Here is a 21,859-nt window from a genome sequence, read left to right on the forward strand (position 1 = left end):
ATAGATTTATGTTTTTCGCTAATCGAAGAGAAAATATCCTCAATTATTCAGATTTATTATTCTGAAGTAAACATAACTGCACTTCAACCATTTTCCTCAAAGAGATTTGAATCAATTACTTCAGTGGATGACGCTGTATACCGTACTGTGCAGTGATTCTTGGTGTATTTCATTAAGATTGCTTGTTGTCCGATGCCAGAAGTTTGTTTATTCTCGTTTTTACATTATGTGAAATGTTATGAATCACTCGTTAATATATTACGAATAATTAATAATCTTGTAAATATTTATAAGAGTCGAAAATTAACGGCAAAAAGTTAAAATACGATGAACTCAGCATCATTTCAAATCAGCATCATTTAATGCCTGTATTACTTGATTTTTAAATGGATGCATGACTAAATTTTATTAAAAGAATCCTTTTCTAAAAGCCATGTGCAACTAAATGATAGCGGGCAGGCTGTTTATAGCTTTTAGCATTGCAGCTGTTTTAGATCTATGTTTTTAGATTTCACTCCTTTTTTTTTATCAGAAGGCTTCTTGTTCAATACCGGTACCAGTTTCTTTACCGGGACATTAATGTCACACATAGGCTAACGGCACCGCATCATTCCGAAAGAAATTGAAGTGGTATAAAACTACTGTACTACAACAGTAAGAAAAAACAATTTTTGTGAAATGCTTCAATCGTAAACGTAAGCTACTTAATCATCCAACGCTTCATATTAACAAAATACTGGCATTCATAGCTGAATATTACGGAAAAGCCAATGTTTATAATTGATATATCACCTACTAGATTCCATATCTTTATGTATGAATTCATATATATATATTCGGAAATCTAGCGATCGATTATGGGAAATATCAAACTAAAACTTAACTTAACCGTCACTTTTTGCGGAATACTAATTTTTTCTCCGATCACTCTCAATATGAAATAACGAAATCTTTGCTTTTGAAAAAATAAATTTATTTTTTGAAGATGTTTCAAACTTATAATTCCCATGAAAAACGTAGTCTATTAGACAAATAACTTATGATGGAAGAAATTAACTGGTGGTTAATTGTAAGGATTACTACATTGCGTGACTATCTCCAGTTATCACTAAAATAAAGAAAAGGGAACAAAAACCGTCATAAATGTGTATGTTTAAAGCAGGTTTAAAAAAAAGTTAAAATAAAAAAAAATTAAGAATAAAACTAATTTAAAAATTTCAAAAAACATAATTAAGATAAAATACGTCAGATCTCCGTGGCGGAGTGGTAGCGTCTCAGCCTTTCATCGGGGGGTTCCTGGGTTTGAATCCCGGTCAGGCATGGCATTTTTCATACGCTAAAAATTTCCATTCTTATAGAACAAAAATGACCAAACTAGTCGATGCCCGCATCTCAAAAAAAAAAAAAAAATTATGTAATAAATTCTTTATTCTTTTTTAAAAATTTAAACTATATCATTTTATTTAAAATATGGATAGGCCTTTAAGAATGTTATATCCTATGAGAAAAAAACAGTTTGAAAAAAGACAGAAAAGGTGAGATAACCGGCACCTTGAAGAAAATAACAGCAGCAATGTAAAGAAGCGTCAAAAAAAGACTACTTCCAAAATTAAGCTAAGGTTCTCCGGAATGTTGCATGTTTATTACTTTTTTAAAATCATGTCTTCCTAATAAGAATTAAATTATAATTATAATTATAATAAATTAAAGTAATTAAAATTTTAGTATACTATAGAATAAATATGTCATTCACATCGGTGTCATTCATATAGCAATCCGGTTGATGTATTGAGGAATTACTACGAAAATTGTTTTAAAATCATCGATTTTGAATTTTTCATTTAAAATATCTTTCACTGAAGTTACATGGGAAAATGTAAAAATAGTAGCATTTTAAAAAAATAAAAATAAAAATTGAAGAAGACTTCCATAAAAACAGAATAAAGGGTTGAATAGAAAGTCTCCGGCCTACGTCGATATGGGGAAGCGATTCTAAGTCCGCGTTTACTGTTTTATTAAAAAAAGGAACATAAAAAAATGTTATGTTTAATGTTCAAAAATGAAGAAAAAATACGAACAGAAACCTAAACTTTCAAAGAAGAAATTATCAATGAGTATATACTCATCAATCCATTAAACATGCATGAAGGCCTACCCATAATTTAAATATCAAAATAAGTTGATGGAACACAGCGCTGTATGAGAACACAAAATTTAAATTACGTAACTAAAAATGTATACTTTATCATAAATTTGATAGCTTATTTGGCCATAGCTTGACCAAGATTATGACTGCTTTTAAAGAATTTTTAAAAATATTCGCTAAAGAACATTTTATATTATTTTAATATTATCCTCATTATCGCACTACGAAGAAGGAAACACTTTTTTTATATTCAGTAATTAATTACATTTTTTTGAACCAGTGGGCTACTATTATTATGTTTTAAGCTTCCAAAACAAAAAATATAAATTTTTATGTCATTTTATAAACGGATTTTGATTGTGATTAAAATTTATTTGACGTGTTTTTCCAGCAGCAGCTTATATTTGCTCCAACCGTAGTAACCAATTTGGTAATTTGTTTTCATTACCGGTACTCATTCACTAATACAATACGTGTGTAATAACGTAGCATGACTGTAATTGTTGTAGGCGACTTGGTACAAGACAAAATGACTGCCGTGAGTAGTAGGCATCCCATACAAAGCTTACAAAGGATAGTGAGAAATTAATTGGTTTTCCAATTAAGGTTTTCCAACCTTCTTCACTAACCGAATAAATTTTACACTTTATCATGCCAAGCACATTGAAATGATGGTAATAGTTAGATATACAAGCAAATTCTTCTCTATTCGCCACAGGGGTTAGTTGTATAAGGAACATCATTACTCTAAAGGAAAGTAACTGTTATTAGTGCCACTTGTATGACGGATTAATTATTTACGATAATTATAAGAATGACAGATCGTAAATAGATTATTAATGTAATCGTTTCTACGGGGAAGAATCCAGTACAAATACTTTCTTTACTCAGTAGAGGGAAAGACAATGAAAAACCTTTTTAAAAAAAGAATTAATGAAATTATAGAAAATTTTCATCAGTAAAGGTAATTTTAATTTATGTATAATTTAATACAGAGAATACGAAAGATTATATTCATTAAAACTGTATTTTCTTGATCTTGATATGTTAAGTGTTCTCAAAACCTTATAAAATTGTAACTTTGTCAGAGAAGTATAAATACTAAATTTCAAGTAAATTTTACGTGTACAGTCGTTTAGCAAATTAAAATCGTAAATTTTACTCTGAAATTGATTCAATTTAATTATCAGTTACAACTGAATATTCACTGCAAAACGTCCAGAATATTTATATTTCCATCTGAAATACAATACGAGTACAACTTGAGGCTGTTTTACTTAGGATGTGTTGATGAATTATTCACCCCACCCACCCACCCACATTAATATGACTCAAGCAGGCCGATATTAAAAAAGAAACACCCGATCAGTAATAGTTCTGTTATAAAATAATTTAACTGAATAAATAAAGGATAATTCCCAACACAATAAAACATTATAAAAGAAACATTAACAAACACAAAATCAAAAGTGAAATTCTTAGGGGAACTTTCAGAACCATTCGAAATTAAAACTGGGATAAGACAAGTTGATGGATTGTCTCCAATCCTCTTTAATTGTGTCCTTGAAAAAGTTATAAGAGAGTGGGAAAAAGAGTTTAAAAAATTAAACGTACGCTAAATCATAAAAATGGGCACTTAAACTAAATTCATAAATACAAACAATTGTCTGCCTTCGCAGAGATTTTTCAATTTTTCCAAGAGATACAGAGAGACTGAAATCAAATTTCAAAAACTAGATGACTGTGTAAGCAAAATTGATCTTCAAATTTCTTATGAAAAACTAACTGCGGGGATTTCCAATTACAAAGAGAACAAAACTCAAACCCTTAAAATTTTCGTCAACAAAGAAATAAGAAAAGTTCAAAAATTTAAATATTTGGGAGAAATCAAAACACCGAATATAAATATAAAAACATGGGATGAAGAATAGGGTAAGAAAACTTGAAACTGCCTATCACCTCACAAAAAACATTTTCGATAATAAATCCCTGTCATAAAACTACAAATTGAGGCTCTGTAGTCCTACCAGAAACACTGTATGGGGTAGAATGTCTGCAGACTTTTTCTAGAACAAGAAGTAGCAAAAGTCAAAAAAAAGAATTTTAAGAAAAAATGATAGACCAAAATATGAAGATGTATTTACAAATCGAAAAGTGAGAAAGAAATTTACAATAGAGGACTTAATCCAGAAAAGAAGATTACAGTTTTTTATGGGCATTTATGAAGAATGAACAACCAAAGATTGATAAAACAAATATTTAATTTCTACATATACAAACACCAACCGGTTTAAAGAAATACAAACAGATCTAAAAACATTAAATATTTGCAATGATCTGTGTAAAAACTGAGATAAATTTAAAAAAGTGATTTTAGAATCTAAGTTTTCAGAGAGAAGAAAAAGAGAGGTATAAACCTGAATAGTGGACGAAAGAAAGGCGAAACAGAGCAAAAGAATGAAAACTTTGGGAAAAGAAAAAGAAGTCAAAATATGCAAACTTATCCGTAGTGATCGGAACGGAAAGAAGAAAGAGTAAATTGAAGGGTGAACGGCGAATTATTTGTTTTAATCTCGCTTGATTAAATAAAATTGTCCAAACAATAATATATTAATTCTAAATTTTTCATTCCTGCTTTTTTCCCACAAGGTAGCAATTTCCTTTTTTCGTTTGATACGTACAATTAATTAATTCTATTAGTAAATTTAATTTAACAAATTTATAATTTGTTTTAAGAATACAACTTTTATATGGAAGTTAAATGAAAAAATTTTAATGATAATTTATAGGCAATCATGATTCATTTCCCATCAAAATATTTTGTAACATAGGTTTATTTGTTTCCGTTTGTAGTATGCGTGCGGTCGAGAACATAAGAAAGATAAAATCATTTTTATATTTATAATGAAAAAACTGTTTAATAATTAATTTGTACGCACTTTTTCTACGAGAAATATTATGTTAAAAATAGTATTTACTATCTACGCAAAAATTATCTATTAAAAAGCAACCGTAGTTTTTCGTTTTATTAAACTAATTTCTCTCTTTAAATGGTTGTACTGCTGAAATATTTCTAACCGATATTATCAGAAGCAAAATGATAATTTATATTAACGAAAGTTATTAAATAATTATCGTTCATTGATAAACCGTGAAATTAATTTAACAGAAATAACTTATGTGTAACAAATTGTACAATTATATACAGAATGAGATTGGAGAAATGAATACAAACAAGGGAAGGCTGTTTATGAAGTGGGGAAGGAGGTGGGGAATATTGACTACCATCAGTGTGTTAGACTAGTGTGGTTGTATAGCTCTACTCACCAGTTGTTAACTGTCAGTCACTCAGTGAGGCGCTTTGTAATGTTTGTGAGAGTTCAGTGTTTATTCAGTAAATTCGCGCCGCGTTGAAATGGTTGTCGCAATGGCTCACGTGCTTGATATTAAACCGCGAGTGATAGCAGCTGAAGTAAAGACCCCAAATCAACAAAGCGATCACCAAAAAACTCAATCTAAACCACATATTGCAGGTAAAATATATTATTGTAACTTTTTTGTTTTAATAAATAATTAGTTACAGTAAAAATAATATTCGGTATGTGAATCCCCCGGTATCGGTTTAACATGTTTTATTTCATAATTTAATCGTCATGCTTGTAAAGATATAAATGTTAATAAGCCTTCCCTTATTATTATTATAAAAAAATAAATAACCCAAATAAGGTTATATAGTTCAACCTCAAGCTCAACCGGCAGCTTTTCTATGCTTTTGCAGGACAGTTAAAAATTAATTAAGTATATAATTAAGATTTATTGAAATACTAGTATTAGCTATATAATTTTGTCGTTGGGGACCAATTAAGGGCATTATTTATGTGATAATACTTTTATTTAGAACAAGATTATTTGTTGAATTATAATTGAAGTCACCATAATGCGCCATTTAATGTAAATAATTAATGAAATAAATACGTAATTAAGATCTGTCCACAATTATACGTAATATAGATAAAAAATAAGAATGGATACTGTGTTACTCCACAAATTAAAAAAAGGAGATCAATGTTAATTATACTAAAACCTTGTTTAGGACTGCAGCACAAAATACAAAATTACTAATAAAAAAAATAATGCAGCACCTATCTCCATATTAATAAATAAGAAACTCATAAGAAGGCAGTAATACAAATAAATATATTAAATGGAAAATAGTGGTGCAATATAATTTATATATATATAAAAGTGGTGGCGTATATAACTATTTATAAAGCATTAATTTACATAAGTACGTATTCTATGCGTACTTAAAGATCCAGAATATTCAGATCTTTTGCTTTAGTCGAATTTTTTTGTTTTTTTTAAAATAATCAAGGAAACAATAATTGTTTTATAAATTTGAATTTCAAACAAATTGGTGGGAACATTTTTTTAAATGGATTGATAACTTATTAAAAACGGTAATGGATCCATATTAAGGCCCTTTCTAGGAGTTCAAGATAATTTGTATTGTACAAAAATTGTTCGTCAATTTGATAGAGATGGACTTTCGATAATTTTTAAAAAACTTGTTTTTAGTTTTATTTTTTTTTTTAATTAGATAGAAAATTCCTAAATGTACTCTTAGAAATGGTTAACGTTATTAAAAGGTTGGATATGTATAAATTTAAAAAAATATTTTTTTATTTATTTACTAAATATTGGTCGACAAGATTGAAATTTACGTTACCAAACAATCCGGGATTGTTTGATTTTTTTAACCTCCGGGACCACCGTTAAATATAACTTCAGAGGATGAGATGAATGACAATTTTTGTAGCGTGTGAAAATGTCATGTCTGACCGGGATTCGAACCGGAGACTTCAGTATGAAAGGTCGTGATGCTACCACTAGCGCCACGGAGGCCGGCTACCAAACAATCTTACAACCTTTCTTTGAATCCTATAAATATGTTCTCACTTTTTAAAATAAATAATAATACTTAATTTCATACGGGAATAATACCTAAGCATGTTAAATACGTGATAATTATAATGATTACATTTTATTAAAATGCTTCAAAACGAAATTTTATGCTTTAACACTGTTATTGAGGAAATCAATTTGATCGTCCCAATAGTATTTATCTTCTAACAAAACACTTACAAATTTCACACTTTAGGCAACAGAAATACTACTATTGTCATCAGTGGGAATGTTATCCACGTGATGAGTAATCAAACTTGAGTGAAAGATTATTATCTCTTAGAAATAAATAACAAAATAAAAAATAAATTTAATACGCGTGTTAATGTTCTAGGATTAATAAACATGACGACAAATAACTTTAAAACAGGCAAACCCTTTTTATTCCAAACTTTGAAATTCTGCTAATAATTTTATTTGCAACAAAAAAAACTTATGCGTCACCTATATGTCTCATTTAAAAAAAAAAATAATAAGAAAGTAAGTCACGCACACTTCGTTATTTTTCCTCTCTTTTTTTCTTATATTTTAGGTCTCTTGTTTTTTAGTATTAAAACATTCCTTATTCTGTCGATTACAAAGTTTTATTTTCGCAATCTTTAAGTTAATTTATAACATCAAATGATTCTTAGATGTAAGATATTTAAACTTTGTGAATTCTACTTATCTTCCTCTCTTCGATCACGTTATCTTAAATAATATTTATTTCTTGTTACTATTCAAAAACGCTAATTTTATATTATAAGATTTATTCTGCAATATTACAGAATTCAGATTTAAATTCAGGTGAAGGTACAGTTATTTTCATTATTAGAATTTGTATATTATTGTTAATCATGTTTGGTTTTTTCCATTTTTAATAACACATAATTTTCGTGATCAGTCGAAAATGTTGACAAAAGTAGGTGCCAAACTCTACTGGATTAATTGTCTGATATAAGGGTGTAAAATACGATCAAATTTTATTTTGCATTCAGTCTACGATGGCACAACGTTAATTTTTTTTATTTTCAGTTTTTAAAGATATCTCTTTTATTGTTAATTTTTGTTATTTGGACCGACGACATCTACATAATAATGGGTCGATTAAAATATTATTTCATAAAAGGTGTAAACTAACCTTGTATAGTCTGGAGAATTTACGGTATAAAATATTAAATGTAATTTAAAATTCGCGTACTCCTATTGTCTTCTATGTTCAACATTTTTATTCACATCAAGGTATTAAACTTTATTTTAATATGCGCCTTATTCTCTAATATTAGATGACGTATGTATAGTATAAGGGGAGCAGTGTCATCCTTTACAGAGCTTGCACAGAATTATAAAAGACGAGAAAAAGTAACGTGTATTACATACAATAACATTTATACAAGTCAAAAAATCTTAACGAGTTTTATATGTGTATTATTACATGAATTTAACGCTTATTGTAATGTAATATGAAAGAATTATTTTAGTCCTCATTTGAAAAACAATTTAATTGGTATTAAATAATAATAATAATAATAATAATAATAATAATAATACCATTACTACTGGTATTATTTCAAACATAAAAATACTTTTTTACTTAAATTCAGATTCTAAATGTTTGCCTCCTCCCCTCGCACGTAAAAAGTTAAACTCTGCGCCTTCGGATATTAATTAAACCTAATGTGTTTAATTAAACTAAACACAAAAAATAATATTACTAATAGGATTAATTTTTTCCATAAATGTTGAAAATACGTAGAAATACGTCGATATGTTGAAACTGTTGAAAATATATAAGCAAACGTTAATGGCGTTGAATACATTAATTATTTAATATAAATTAAAAAAAAAAATTATTGCTTCTGATCATGAAATAGAAATTATCGTTAATCAATTTAAAATTTCGAAAAAAGATGATAACATACTTGTAGGATTTTCACGCCACGCGGATTTTTTCTGATTCACTGCTTACACAAACATACACACGCAATTTAAAATATTTATAATTTTATTTAATTGTAATATTTTTTGTACAGCTGTACGTCAGTGCTACACTAGCTCTCCTTGAGGAAACAGGAGTATTACTGACACAGTATGCCTACTTAGCCATTCGTTTTTTGGGGGGTTTTTTCGAGTATTTTTTGGGGTGGGGGTACGATTTTGAATTAATGTTAAATATTGTTATTTTTTTATTTTTTAAAATTTAATTAATATTGTCCAATGAGTCAACTTCAAAAAAGGTGAAGACTTACAGTTTCAAGGTATTTAATTTTTGCATATTTTGCAGTTTTAAAATTCAATCATTAAATTTAAATTGTGTGTATGTGTGTGTGTGTGTGTGCGCGTGTGTATGTGTGTTTGTGTGTGTGAAAATTCCTGATTGTCATAGTGAGTTTACAATAACGTTTGTTAAGATTAACATTAATGACTTATAGTTATAATAAAATATGAACAAGTAATATAAAAGTAGACCTAAATAAATTATCTAGCAACAGAAACACTTAAAATTAAAGCAATAAAAATAATGAACAAAAAGTTATAAAATATTGCTTATTTTGTTATTATCATGATAATCATAGTATCTTTTTCAGGTAATAAAATTCATTTTATTAAAGTTTAAATCTTAAAATTAGAAGTTAAGTATTGTTATACTTGTATTAATAAATAATACCGTTAAATATTTGTTTAGTTTATTTTTCTTTATTATGGAATAAAGAAGACTGTAATATAACACAAAAAAAAATCAAGATTTTGTTTTCGACATTTTATTTAATTCTTAAATATTCTTTATCTAGACTACGAAATCTATTCTTACTTAAATTATTAAAACATTTTTAATTTTTGTAGTCTTATTAAACTTAATGAGAGTAATCGGGATGAAGTTCAGGGTTGTTGTGTGTCTTTCCGTACGGAAAGTTAACAGTTGACCCGATTTGACCAGTCATACTTTATTGCTTTCATCTAAAGCTTGGTGGGCTGCAATAATTATAAAAATGTTAAAGTTAGGTTGTACGTAGTAGATTAGAGAACTGAAAAGAGTTATATTCATTAAATTAGTGAAAACCTATTTTAAGGATAGGGAAATGAGTTTTGAAAACGTGGCTTCAGTGCGTGTATTTATATACCGCAGAGGAGGGTGTTTGGATCTTCAGTTTTTATTTTTCTGTTCGATACACTTTGTGATTACGCTTCCATGCAGGTAGTAAATAGTTTTTTACTACTGATTATTCGTTGCTATTTATTAAGGGTGATTCTCCAAGGGAGAAGAACTATAAAATTTCTTACTGCATGATTCTCCGCATCGGTAATACGCTAACTATAGTGGCATCACGAAATTTATAAATAATAAGGAAATATCACACGACTGAAAAAGAATCTGTTTTATTTAAGAAATTGAAAATATTTTAAGTTTTTTCTTTATTCCCACAATATTGTTATGAAATTGATTTTGTGTATGAGTGTTTGAATGTATATATGAAAACACGTTTTCATCTTTGAAAGCCAACGTCTCTTGAACAGTTGTATTTAGGTGAAAATACTCAAGTAAAGAAAAGTCTTAACATGATGTTTTTTATGAGAAAATAACGTAAATTTTTTTTCGGTAAAAAAGGAGTTTTTCATTTCCTTTGTACTTGTATTTTGAGTCAGTTACTTAAATTAGACTAATCGTTTGATAATTAATTCAAGAAAAATAGTAATTGTTCTAAAGTTTATAGTCGTAAATATAAATACATACCTTAACAGATGATTTTCAAAATACATTACACTTTTTCCGTTGTTAGGTAATATTGCATTTTTATAAATCGATAAGGTTGTGGCTGTACGAATGTAATGAATGTTACAATCCATAATTAATAGACAAATAAGGTATTCATTTAAGTAGACTATGCCATCGTTAGGAACTCTAATACTATAACAGCTACAATAAAGTAACTTCTCTCATTTTACCTTAGCAATGAAAGCAGGCTATTGAAATTTTTAATTTTACTTCCATTTTCCAATACGGTGGCCAACGTAACTTTTTCCACGGTAACTCATATTTTTTATGTAATTTTCTCGTAGGAAACATTACGTTAAAACTCTTCTTTTCTTGGATATTTTCACTAAAATAATATAGATAATTATTATTTCTATTCAACAGAGATAAGCTTTGAAAGATGAAAACACCTACGTAAATCCAAGCGAGATCAGGTGTAGCAACTGAACAGAAGCATTTAGGAAAAAATATCCGAAACAAAAGCTCATATAATTAATTACGTTTCCTATTACAAAATTACATAAAAAATCTGAGTTGCGGTGTAAAAAATTATATTGGACGACATACTGAAAAATTGAAGTGAATTGGAAAATTCCAATTACGTACTTTTCATACTTAGAGAAAAAATGAGTAAATTCCACATTTAAAGTTTCTTTTTTTTATAGCTTCATAGATAATACAGGCACACTAAAATGAATTCTGTGTATAATTTATACTGGAATGAATTTGTATCTGATTGCCCAATAATTAATCAATGAGTCGGCTGTTATGTTCCTCCTCACATACATTTCATATGACGAACATGTTATTAAAGAAACTTACTGGTCATTGTAATATCCCTTCATTAAACTTCAACAAAATTTCAAAAAGATAAATTTTTCGAAAGACAAATTTTTTTAGGTACACTGGTCAAGATACACATATGGTGTATAAGTAATTATAAATATAATTAATTTTGTTTCTACTTTTTTTCAGTTTATGAAAAATAAACGTAAAAAATTAATTTTGAATCTGTTTCAGACTGTTTTAGGATACGTAGTTAACTCGAAAACTATTTTATCTTTATCCCTTTTTCAGAGGAATAAAAGAACTTCAAATCGTATTAAGATGGAAACATAACTTTTTGTTGTCTATGTTTAACATTTGTATTTACGAGTTTCTCTGTCCTAAACAGATTTTTTTAATGCAATATCAATTAAAAACATGGTGAAAAAACGTCTCCGGTTGATATATGAAATTAGAATTTTAACGTCATAACTGAAAACTAATATTCAGTTGTTTTATCTTTAAAATCTATTTATTCTCTTTTGCCAATAATAAAAATATCCGTTTAATTAAAAACAACCAACCGTTGTCATTCATGATACACAAAAAACGTAATCAAAGATTGTTAATTGAAGTTATACGTAAATTTCTTCTTTTTTTTTAAATTACATTTTTATAATCAATTATGATTATAATAATCAATTATTTTTATAATCAACTATTCGATAAAAGCAGCTGATAACTTAAGAATAATATTTTAAATTAATTAATCCCAGTAATAGAATAAGTTGCTTTCTTTGAGAGTAATTATATTCATTATACTAGCAATCTCTTGATGAACATAGTGAACTTCTCAATTTCAAGATTGTATCACATTCAACATTATACTCAGCTCGAAGAAGATAAACCGAAACTATTTAACTCCAACTTTCTTTATTAACCACAGATGTCCGTTATTCTTGCGAATCAGTAGTGACTTCATGAATTTTATAGGAACTGTCTCATATCAGCTAGCCTAAAACTGTTTGATTATGATGCTTAACATATATATATATATATATACATGCAAACAAGATATGTCATAGAAGTGAAGCTTAGCAGTTTTCAATTAATAACACTTTTTTAGAATAACTGACATTAAACTGAACAGTACTACTAAAATGTAATCGGTGGATAGCATTTATTAAAATTAGAATATTGAATTAAAAAACTTAAAAAAGGTGAATCAGTATAATTACCATTTTAAGTACATGTTACATAAATTTTTGTAGATATTTTCTTTCAAACTTGATACATTTTAAAGTTGAGTCGAATACTACGTATAGATCATGAATGTGTTAGCTCTAACCAATTTTCTATATAATTATTATAACCTCAGGAAAAAAAATTCGTTTATAAATGTTGGATATCCAATTTCTTTACATAAATCTACACCAAACTTTGCAAATAAACAGGTCTTCAGCTAAAACTACGGTCTAAGTAAACTCTTTATCTAAATAGCTTAAAAAATGTAAAAGCCTACAATTTTAGAAACACTCTGTATACTAGAAGAAATTGATTTAAATATCTCTCTATTAATGGTGTTACTACTGACTAGAAATTTGTATTTTTTAACTTCATAGTTTGATGATACAGACATCCATCTAATTTTTTTTTAACTACTCGAAGCATTAAACCGCTCCAACTGTCGAGGTGTAGGAAGTGTATAACTACGTAATCAGAGTATCGTATTACAGACATTCATATATCTTATCAGTTAAAAACATCACACTCCTGCAATGCTCATCAAATGAGATGCTAAAAATTGTACATACTTTAATTTCACAATAGAATTGCATTTCGTATATATATATTTAATTTAAAAAATAATTTTATTAAGGTTTCGAATTTATTTGCATAAATGAATCTATTTATTAATTATTATTATTATAAATAAAACCTAATACGATTAAACTGTAAAATGACTCTGAATATATCATTTTAGATTAGCCGTACTATTATTTCTATCAGATGTATCGACTAAATGTCTTTTTTATCTATTATTCGATATTATGTGCGATACAGACTGTAAAAAAAGTATGCTTGGAGTCGAAAAATTAATTTTGTTTCTATTTTTGCTTAAAATTTATGTGGGCACTTTCATTTGCTGTGTAATAATAATTTTTTTTATAAAGCGTTGCCTTATACCGCCAATTATATAACACATTTCAATTCTCGTAATACATATAAAATAAAAAATATTATTTCATATTATAATTACACTTATCTTAAGGGACATTTTCTGTTATTATGTATCACAAAACTCAATTGTATTTGTTTTAAAGACTACATCCTTAAACTTTAGAAATATGCCATTTGAAATAATTTCAAGACAGATTCCTGGTCTTCTATTCATGAAGTACGAAAGTATGCAGAGTTGATTCACGAAGAATGTATCAAATTTCAGGATATTTCCTGCGGTAAAAAAAGAAAGTTCATGTAAACATTGGTTCGGAATCGCTTCGTTAGCGAGTGTCGGCTGGAGAAAGATTTTTCCCTGATTTCTGCGCCTTTGGTAAAATTAAGCCACACTATAATTCTTGGTCCCTAAAAAAAGTAAATTTATGGGTTTTGTATGAAGGTTGACCTGAGAAACTGGAAAAAAATATAGATTCCAGAACTGTATTCTAGTATTGTATTCTAGTTTACAAAAAAATCTGAGGTAAAAGACAAAACGTTGGGGATGAGAAACACATTTGTTTGGTGAAAAATAGCTTTGTTAAATGTTAATCATTTAACAAATGTCCTTAATGGACATAAACATTTTAAACAAAATTTATACAGAATTTGATACTGAGTAAAATGGTGTGATTAAGATCCACAGAAACTGAATATCAACTAAGAGTTTTTAAGTTTATTAAAATCAAAACTTATCAAAACGTGACAGATTTTAACTAGGTATAAAACGAAACATAATTTTCAATATTACAAAACAAAAGAACTAAATATTTTAGAAAAATAACAAACACAAACAATACAACCAACTGACAAAATTAAATGTTTAATTTCAAATGAGATGCTTTTTGACCCCCAATGTTTTGTCTTTCCCCCAAGATTTCTCGAAAACTACTAGAAATGAAGTTCTGGGCCCATTTTTTCAGTTTTTCAGGTCAGATTTGATGCAAAACGAATAAATTTACTTATTTATTTGGGTACCAATAATTACGGTCTGGCTTAATTTTACCGAAGATGCAGATATTAGGGCGAAATCTTTCACCAGCCGACACTAAATAATGAAGCTTTTCCCAACTTATGTTTATATGAACTTCTTCATTTTCACTAGTAAAACGCTTGAAAATTTATTCTTCGTGAATCAACCTATATTTTAATGTCTAGCTGCCTCCATACGTATAGTTTATATCTGTATTTTATATTAATAGTGTCAATATTGCAAATCAGTTTAATATTTTTTTTAAATCAGTGACAACAGAGAAGTAATATTTTAGCACGGATAACATTTCATTTCCTTAAACCACCTATGACCTAAATGGTATTAAGTTTAGAATTATTTCAATTTTAAAGAAAAGGTTGTTAGGTTACAAACAAAAACTAAAAAGAACCGTTTAAAAACAAAAAATCAAAATCTGTAACTAGAAGTTTGAATGTTAAGTAATAAACAAAATATCAGTAGAAATAAAATAATTAATTAAAAGATCAACATAAATAAAATTACACTCATTATATCCTACAAAAAAAATGGCATTTCTATAATCAAATAACACAAGATATTGGAAAATAAAAAATGAAATAGGATGAAGAGTACTCGAAGCATTTTTTTATCGATTATCGCATTAATACTCCCTTTGTTTAATGTTCAGTATTTTTTATTTATTTATAAAACATACAGAAAATTCTTTTCCATTTCTAATTTTTATGATCAGTTATTTCTATTATTTTCTTATTATCTACTGATGACGAGTATTGTAGAAGTGAAATGCGTATTTACTTACTGATTTAAATTTTTTTTTTAATATTTTACTTTCGTCTATTTTATTTCAATAACTGTACCGTTTATTTTCTTGCATGTAGTCCAGGCAAATTAGCTGTAAGTAGTACCTTTTTATACAAAATTATCTACAGGTGTAACATGTAAAGTAATAATAGGGAATGAAAACGTATATATTTTCCACTCGAGATTTTCATTAGTTTGTTGTTTATTATAGATGTTTAACGTTGAAATAATTACTTTTTCATCGGTTTTATGCGTCTATAATGAAAAGTTGAATTTTTATCGAAAAAAGGTTTTTATGGAAAGTTGTAGGATCTTTCAAAAACCTACATTATGAACCGTGGTAGATTAGAATTCCATAACCTTTTACTGAGATAATTGCAAAAAAAACGCCCACAAAACCTTATTTTTCAATAAATAATAACTTTTTTTACAATATATATATATATATATTACTGCAAAATGTGAGTCTTGATTTCCTTAGTAAGTGGTCCAACTTTCAGTCCAAAAAGTTAATTAGTGTTTGCAAAATTGAATTGTTACTCCCAGAGGCGATAATTTTGCAGCTTTACTTTATTCCAAGGGATCGACCTACCGAATTGTATTTGGTCGCAAATTATTCTATAATACTTATATTAACATATCCAAAAAAACGTTTTTGCAAAATGTTAATTTTTAATAGGTCTAAAACGTTTTGAAAAAACATGTAGGCTTTTTCTTATAAACATTTAAAATATTTTCGCTGGATTTGACCTTGTCGATTTTTTGTTTCGGTATTCTCAAAGCTGGCATTTTTACACGAATTAAAAAAAAAGTTATCGTAACCCAACCTGAAGCTGAGATAATTTTGTTTTAAATCATGGAGGCGGTAAATATTAACATTGAGGGATAGAAATTAACGCTAAATTAAATTTAAAGATTTTAGAGTAAAGCTGCAAAGTGACCCCCTCTTGGATAACAATTTCGATTTTTCAAAACTAATTACACTTTAGGGCTGAAATTTGGACCACTTAATAAGTTCAGCAGGACTCACATTTTCCAACAAAATCAAAGAAATATGTATATATATTGTTGAAAAAGTTATTGTTTATTGAATAAACAATAATTGCTGAGTAATATTCAAGGTACCATCTATTATTAGAAAAATGACGTTAAATTGAAAGAAAATAAATTTGGAAATATAATTAAGTTGAAAATAAATTCTAAAACTTATTTTGAATCTTTCAAAATAAGTTTTTTTGGCGGTTTTATGCAATTATCTCAGCAAACTATTATCGAATTTTAATCTACCACGGGTCATATTGTAGGTTTTTGAAAGATTTACAATTTTCCATAAAAAGCTTTCTCGATAAGAATTCTACTTTTCATTATAAACTCAACAAACTGCTGAAAATTTCACTTTTCAACCATCTTTAAACAACAAAGTAATGAAAATCTTCTGGGGAAAACATAGATTTTCATTCTGTATTATTACGTTAAAATAAATGTTGCACTAGTCACTCCAGTAGGTATTTTTTGCATTTTAAAATCTATTTGCCTGGACTAATGGTTTTTAATCGGATTACAAAAAAAAAGTATTGTTTAAAAACATTTTTATTATAATTAGTTTTAAATGCTACATCCCAAGAAACGAGATAAACAAATATCATCCAACATGATGAGAATCCAATCTAAACTGATATCCTACATTTTCTAGTATCTTGAATTTAATTTCTACGTATAATCTTTACTTTTATTTGGAATGTTTGAGAAAGTATTTATTTTAAACTATAAACTGAATAATTCATTAAATAAATTCCGGGTTTTATATAAATGTGTGGATTAATTTTGACGAGATTGTTCTTTCTTTCTACGTCTACTAAAGTTTTATATATATATATATATATATATATATAATATATATATATATATATATATATATATAAAATACTGAAAATCAATCGAATTGCAAACTATCCACCCGTACTCAGTAAACAGTTCGTTAACGCGTAATCTGATTGGTTTAATCAACCATTTCGTTTCGTTAAGTTAAATAAACAATTATTACTTATTTACTCTTTAGCAATATAACTTTGTCAATGCCAATAGTTTCGAAAGTGAGGAAAATGACTACTAGATGCGGTCCATTAAATCAGTTATCGTCCACCGTTCTAGTTCGCTAGTTTCGAAACAGTGATTATAACTAAGTCGGCCAACAATAAAAAAAAGCTATTGATATCGTATTTTTATTTCCGAATTGCATATTGATTACAAGAAAGAAAATCAGTCATCATCGATAATTGGTGTTATATAATTTAATTGTTTCTAATAAAATTTTATCTTGCTAAAAACATACGATCCAACTTATACGTACATGAACAGTTATAAATATTAAAAATATTTTACTTCTTATTCTTTATAGATATTTATTTTCAATAAGGCGGTAATTTAATTACATATTCTATTTCACAAAACGATTGATATGTTTCTTTTTTAACCACAGTAGTTAATTTTAATTTTATTTATTATACGATTAAAATTATTATACTATGCGTAACAGTACAAAAAAATAATTTATAACTTTTATTTATCCACTTATATATACTGTTTTATTTTCTTCACATTAAGCGCTTTCGAAGAGAAATTAGCTTCATCGAAACTTGTTATTTTTAAATAGATTACAAACATCATAACTTGAAAATTTAATTGTAGAGAAATATGTTTACCGTCTCAGTATTAAATGAATTTTATACTGTTATTATTATTATAATCTATGCCAGATTATATAAATATTGTTACTGATATTATAATCTGAATATTTTGTTCAATTTAAATCTGAAAATTTCAATTAAACGTACTGTTTTTCTAATCCAATCATCGTTTTTAAATTTTACTTATTCAATAATTATATCTCGTATTTTCGTTACTTTTTTTTATGTGAACTTTCTTGAGAGTAACCGATTTAAATTTATCGTTTCTTAATTCTACTATTTATGTTAACAGTACTAAAAAATTTGATGTCCGTAGAACTTAAAAAAATTATAAAAAATGTATATATATATATATATATATATTATATGTGTGTGTATAATGTGATTATTATAATCATATTTTTGTTCCCTTTAGATTTTAATTTTACTTTTTCAACTAAATTTAAATCAAAAAGAGTGAGGTTTTTAATTCAAGACGTAAGTATTTTTTATTTTAAGTCTTTTTCCACACAGCCGCCCTTCGTGGCGCGAGTGGTAGCGTCTCGGCCTTTCATCCGGAGGTTCCGGGTTCGAATCCCGATCAGGCATGGCATTTTTTCACACACGCTACAACTCATTCATCTCATCCTCTAAAGCAATATCTAACGGTGGTTCTGGAAGTTAAACCACTTTAAAGTCTTTCTCCGCAACCAAATGTTCCATGATGATGTTTTTTAGATTAGTCAGTAAAGGATGATTGTCCCGCAGTTCGTTTATTTCAGATAAGCGATGGGAAATTTTTAACGAACAATTATAATCGCATAAACTAATTGAAGATGATTTTTTTTTGTAGATATCATTTTTCATTGTAGTGTAGTGAAAAAATATGCTGAATTCAATGCATTTTTATTCAAAATTTCAAGAAAATTAATCGAAAGGATTAATGTCAAAAGAAATAACAATTAAAATTCTCGCATCAATAAATGTTAGCTTACGATTGATTTAATTATCGTTTCTTTGCATTCCTTTTCGTATTTTTATTACGATTCAGGTTTATCGTTTAATATTGAAAAAATAAAATAAAATTTAATATTATTTTAAATAAAATAAAGTGAAAAAATTAAGCCCTTAAAAAAACAGTTAAAGTTAAATATGGATTTGATAAAATAGGCAAATATATTAAGTTTATTGGTAGTTCTTTCATTATATTTTAATTTAGGGTCGGCTGTGAAAAAGAAAAATCTTAAAAAATCGAGTGATATTATTCTCTTCCTATTTGTTGCATCTTTGCAATCAGTTACTTTGTTTTAAGTTAATTTTATTAAAATAATTTTTATATTAGGCTTATATCTACAAAGAAAAGTTTTAAAATGCTGTTTTCACAAAACATAGACTAAATAATTCTAGAGCTCATTAAGATGTAAATTAATGTAAAGGATAATGATATAAAAATAAATCGTATTTATTGCCCGTTAAAATTAATTTAATAGTAATTATTGCCCGTACAATAAATAAAGGATTTGTAAAAATGGTTAATTTGGTAATATGTAAGAAGGCTATTATACTGTATCAAAATTTAATTGAAAATATTATTTTATCAATTTAAAACTTGTTATGAATTGTTTTACAAATTGCCTTATGGCACATTTCATAATCCGGTTAACACAAAAAGCTAAGCTATGCTTTACCAAGGCGCGCTATTCAGGATTACTTCCAGGGCTATTTTTCTATCATCACTCTTACGTATCGGATGTGCATAAAACAGTTAGACCACGTTGAAGAACATAATCAACAACCGATAAGGTTTTACATTGAACTTTTTTTGTTATTAAAACTTTGATAAATGAGATTATAGTTTAATCTCAAAATTTGAATGTATATACTTTAAAAACATGTTAATTTTAAATACTTTTTATCGAATTCTATTTCTAGAAAAAATATAACCAAGAAGTGCAATTGAAATTTATTATTTTCCTTTTATTTTATTATATTGAGGTAATACTTAATTTTTTATACTTTTTTTATTATTATTACTCCTTTTTTTAATTTTTTTGCGCTTAGGACAACTATGGGCCAGACAAATATCACTTCTGTTTTATTTTTATTTTCTCCCCAAAATTCTTTCATTTTTTCCCCGTGTTTGGTCTTTCTCTCTTCCGACCATTTCACTTTGGTATGATTCTTTTCCTTTCTCACCGTTTGTAACTAAACTTTGTGTATTCTTCGTCTGAATAGCTTTCTACACCTCATTTCTGTTCTTGGATTCATAAGTTCTGTAATTCTTTCTTCATTTGTTGTAGGTACCCGTGGTTGCTCTTTTGTTCCCAGAGTTTTAAAAGTATTTGTATATTTAGTCTTTGTTTATTCATTCTGAACACTAGGCCCAGAAACCTTAGTCTCCTTCTTATCGCTTTTTCGATATTCTCTATTTTAAAAAAAACAACTCTAAATTTCATTGAGGCGGTAATTAACATGAGATTAAAAACAAGAATTTATTGGCTTTAGTTAACTTTCTATCCGAACTGATATCTAAATGATCCGATTTAATTAAAATTGAATATTGCTAACATTTTATTAAAATTTAAATCTCTTTTAAAGTTGAAATTTTATGAATATTAAATATTTTTAAAATATAATATTATAGAAACTCTATATACAATGTTATGAAGTGCTTCTTATTATTCTATAATACGATGAAGCATAATTCGAATATTTGTGCTTCATATTAAAAATAACGTTAGAGACAATAATATCTATAAACAAAAAAGATAAAGTTTCTGCTACCGGTTAAATCAGAAATTCATTCTCCATAATTTTTCTTACTGATCAAAAAGAATTCCTCTCGGTTCTGTTTTCATAGTTAACATTGATTATGCATTTTTATCACTAAAAAAAAATTAACAAAGAATTGTGTGTTATTACGAATATTTCACAGCATATTTTATTAAAATCACATTTACGATGTTAAGGAAAAACTGAAATTAATTTTAGTGCATTCTTTTACTTTCCTGTCTAGCGTGTAGCAGAGCTATCTGTAGCATTAAAAGGGAAAGTATTGTAATCGGCCCAATTTGGGCATATACGGTTTTCACAGGATCTTTAAGTTTTAACACCTAAGGAATCAAAAAATCCAAAAACCGAATGGAAATTTTCCGGCTGTTCGTGTGTAAGAGTATGTGTTCGGTGTCGCACTATGCTATGTTTTAATGTCACAGATGAGCGGTAAAATAAAATAAATGAATAATATTTAACTTTTCAAATGTAAAAAGGTATTTAAAGTGGCCGCTAGTACCGCCACACACGTGCGAATTAAAATACGGTATGCGCGCGCGCTTTAGTTAGAATCATTGAATTAAATTAACAAAAAATATTATATTTAAATAAAATGATAAATATTTTAAATTAAGTTGTGTGTGTAAGCCGTATATCAGAAAATAGCCGCGTGACAGGAATATCCTACAATTGTGTAGTCAGCTTTTTTCATATAATAGACGGATTATGATATTTATTAGTAGTATATATTCCTTAAAAAAATAAAAATATCTCTTAAACTAGACTTGGTATCTGTTACACTAAATACAAGAATAAAAAAT

The 21,859-nt window shown here is 27.3% G+C and overlaps 1 protein-coding gene across 2 annotated transcripts in view; it reads left to right on the top strand.

The window, feature by feature from the left end:
- The first annotated feature begins 5,464 nt into the window (after nt 1–5,464).
- Nucleotides 5,465–21,859, top strand: part of LOC142333343 (uncharacterized) — a 234,473-nt gene continuing 218,078 nt past the window's right edge. For both annotated transcript variants that reach the window (XM_075380367.1, XM_075380373.1), the window contains exon 1: nt 5,465–5,679. In XM_075380367.1, coding sequence (XP_075236482.1) covers nt 5,562–5,679 — 118 coding nt within the window. In that variant the 5' untranslated portion in view covers nt 5,465–5,561. The remainder of the gene's footprint in view (nt 5,680–21,859) is intronic.

This window comes from Lycorma delicatula, chromosome 1 (assembly GCF_047948215.1).
Source record: "Lycorma delicatula isolate Av1 chromosome 1, ASM4794821v1, whole genome shotgun sequence".
Classification (NCBI taxonomy): Eukaryota; Metazoa; Arthropoda; class Insecta; order Hemiptera; family Fulgoridae; genus Lycorma; species Lycorma delicatula.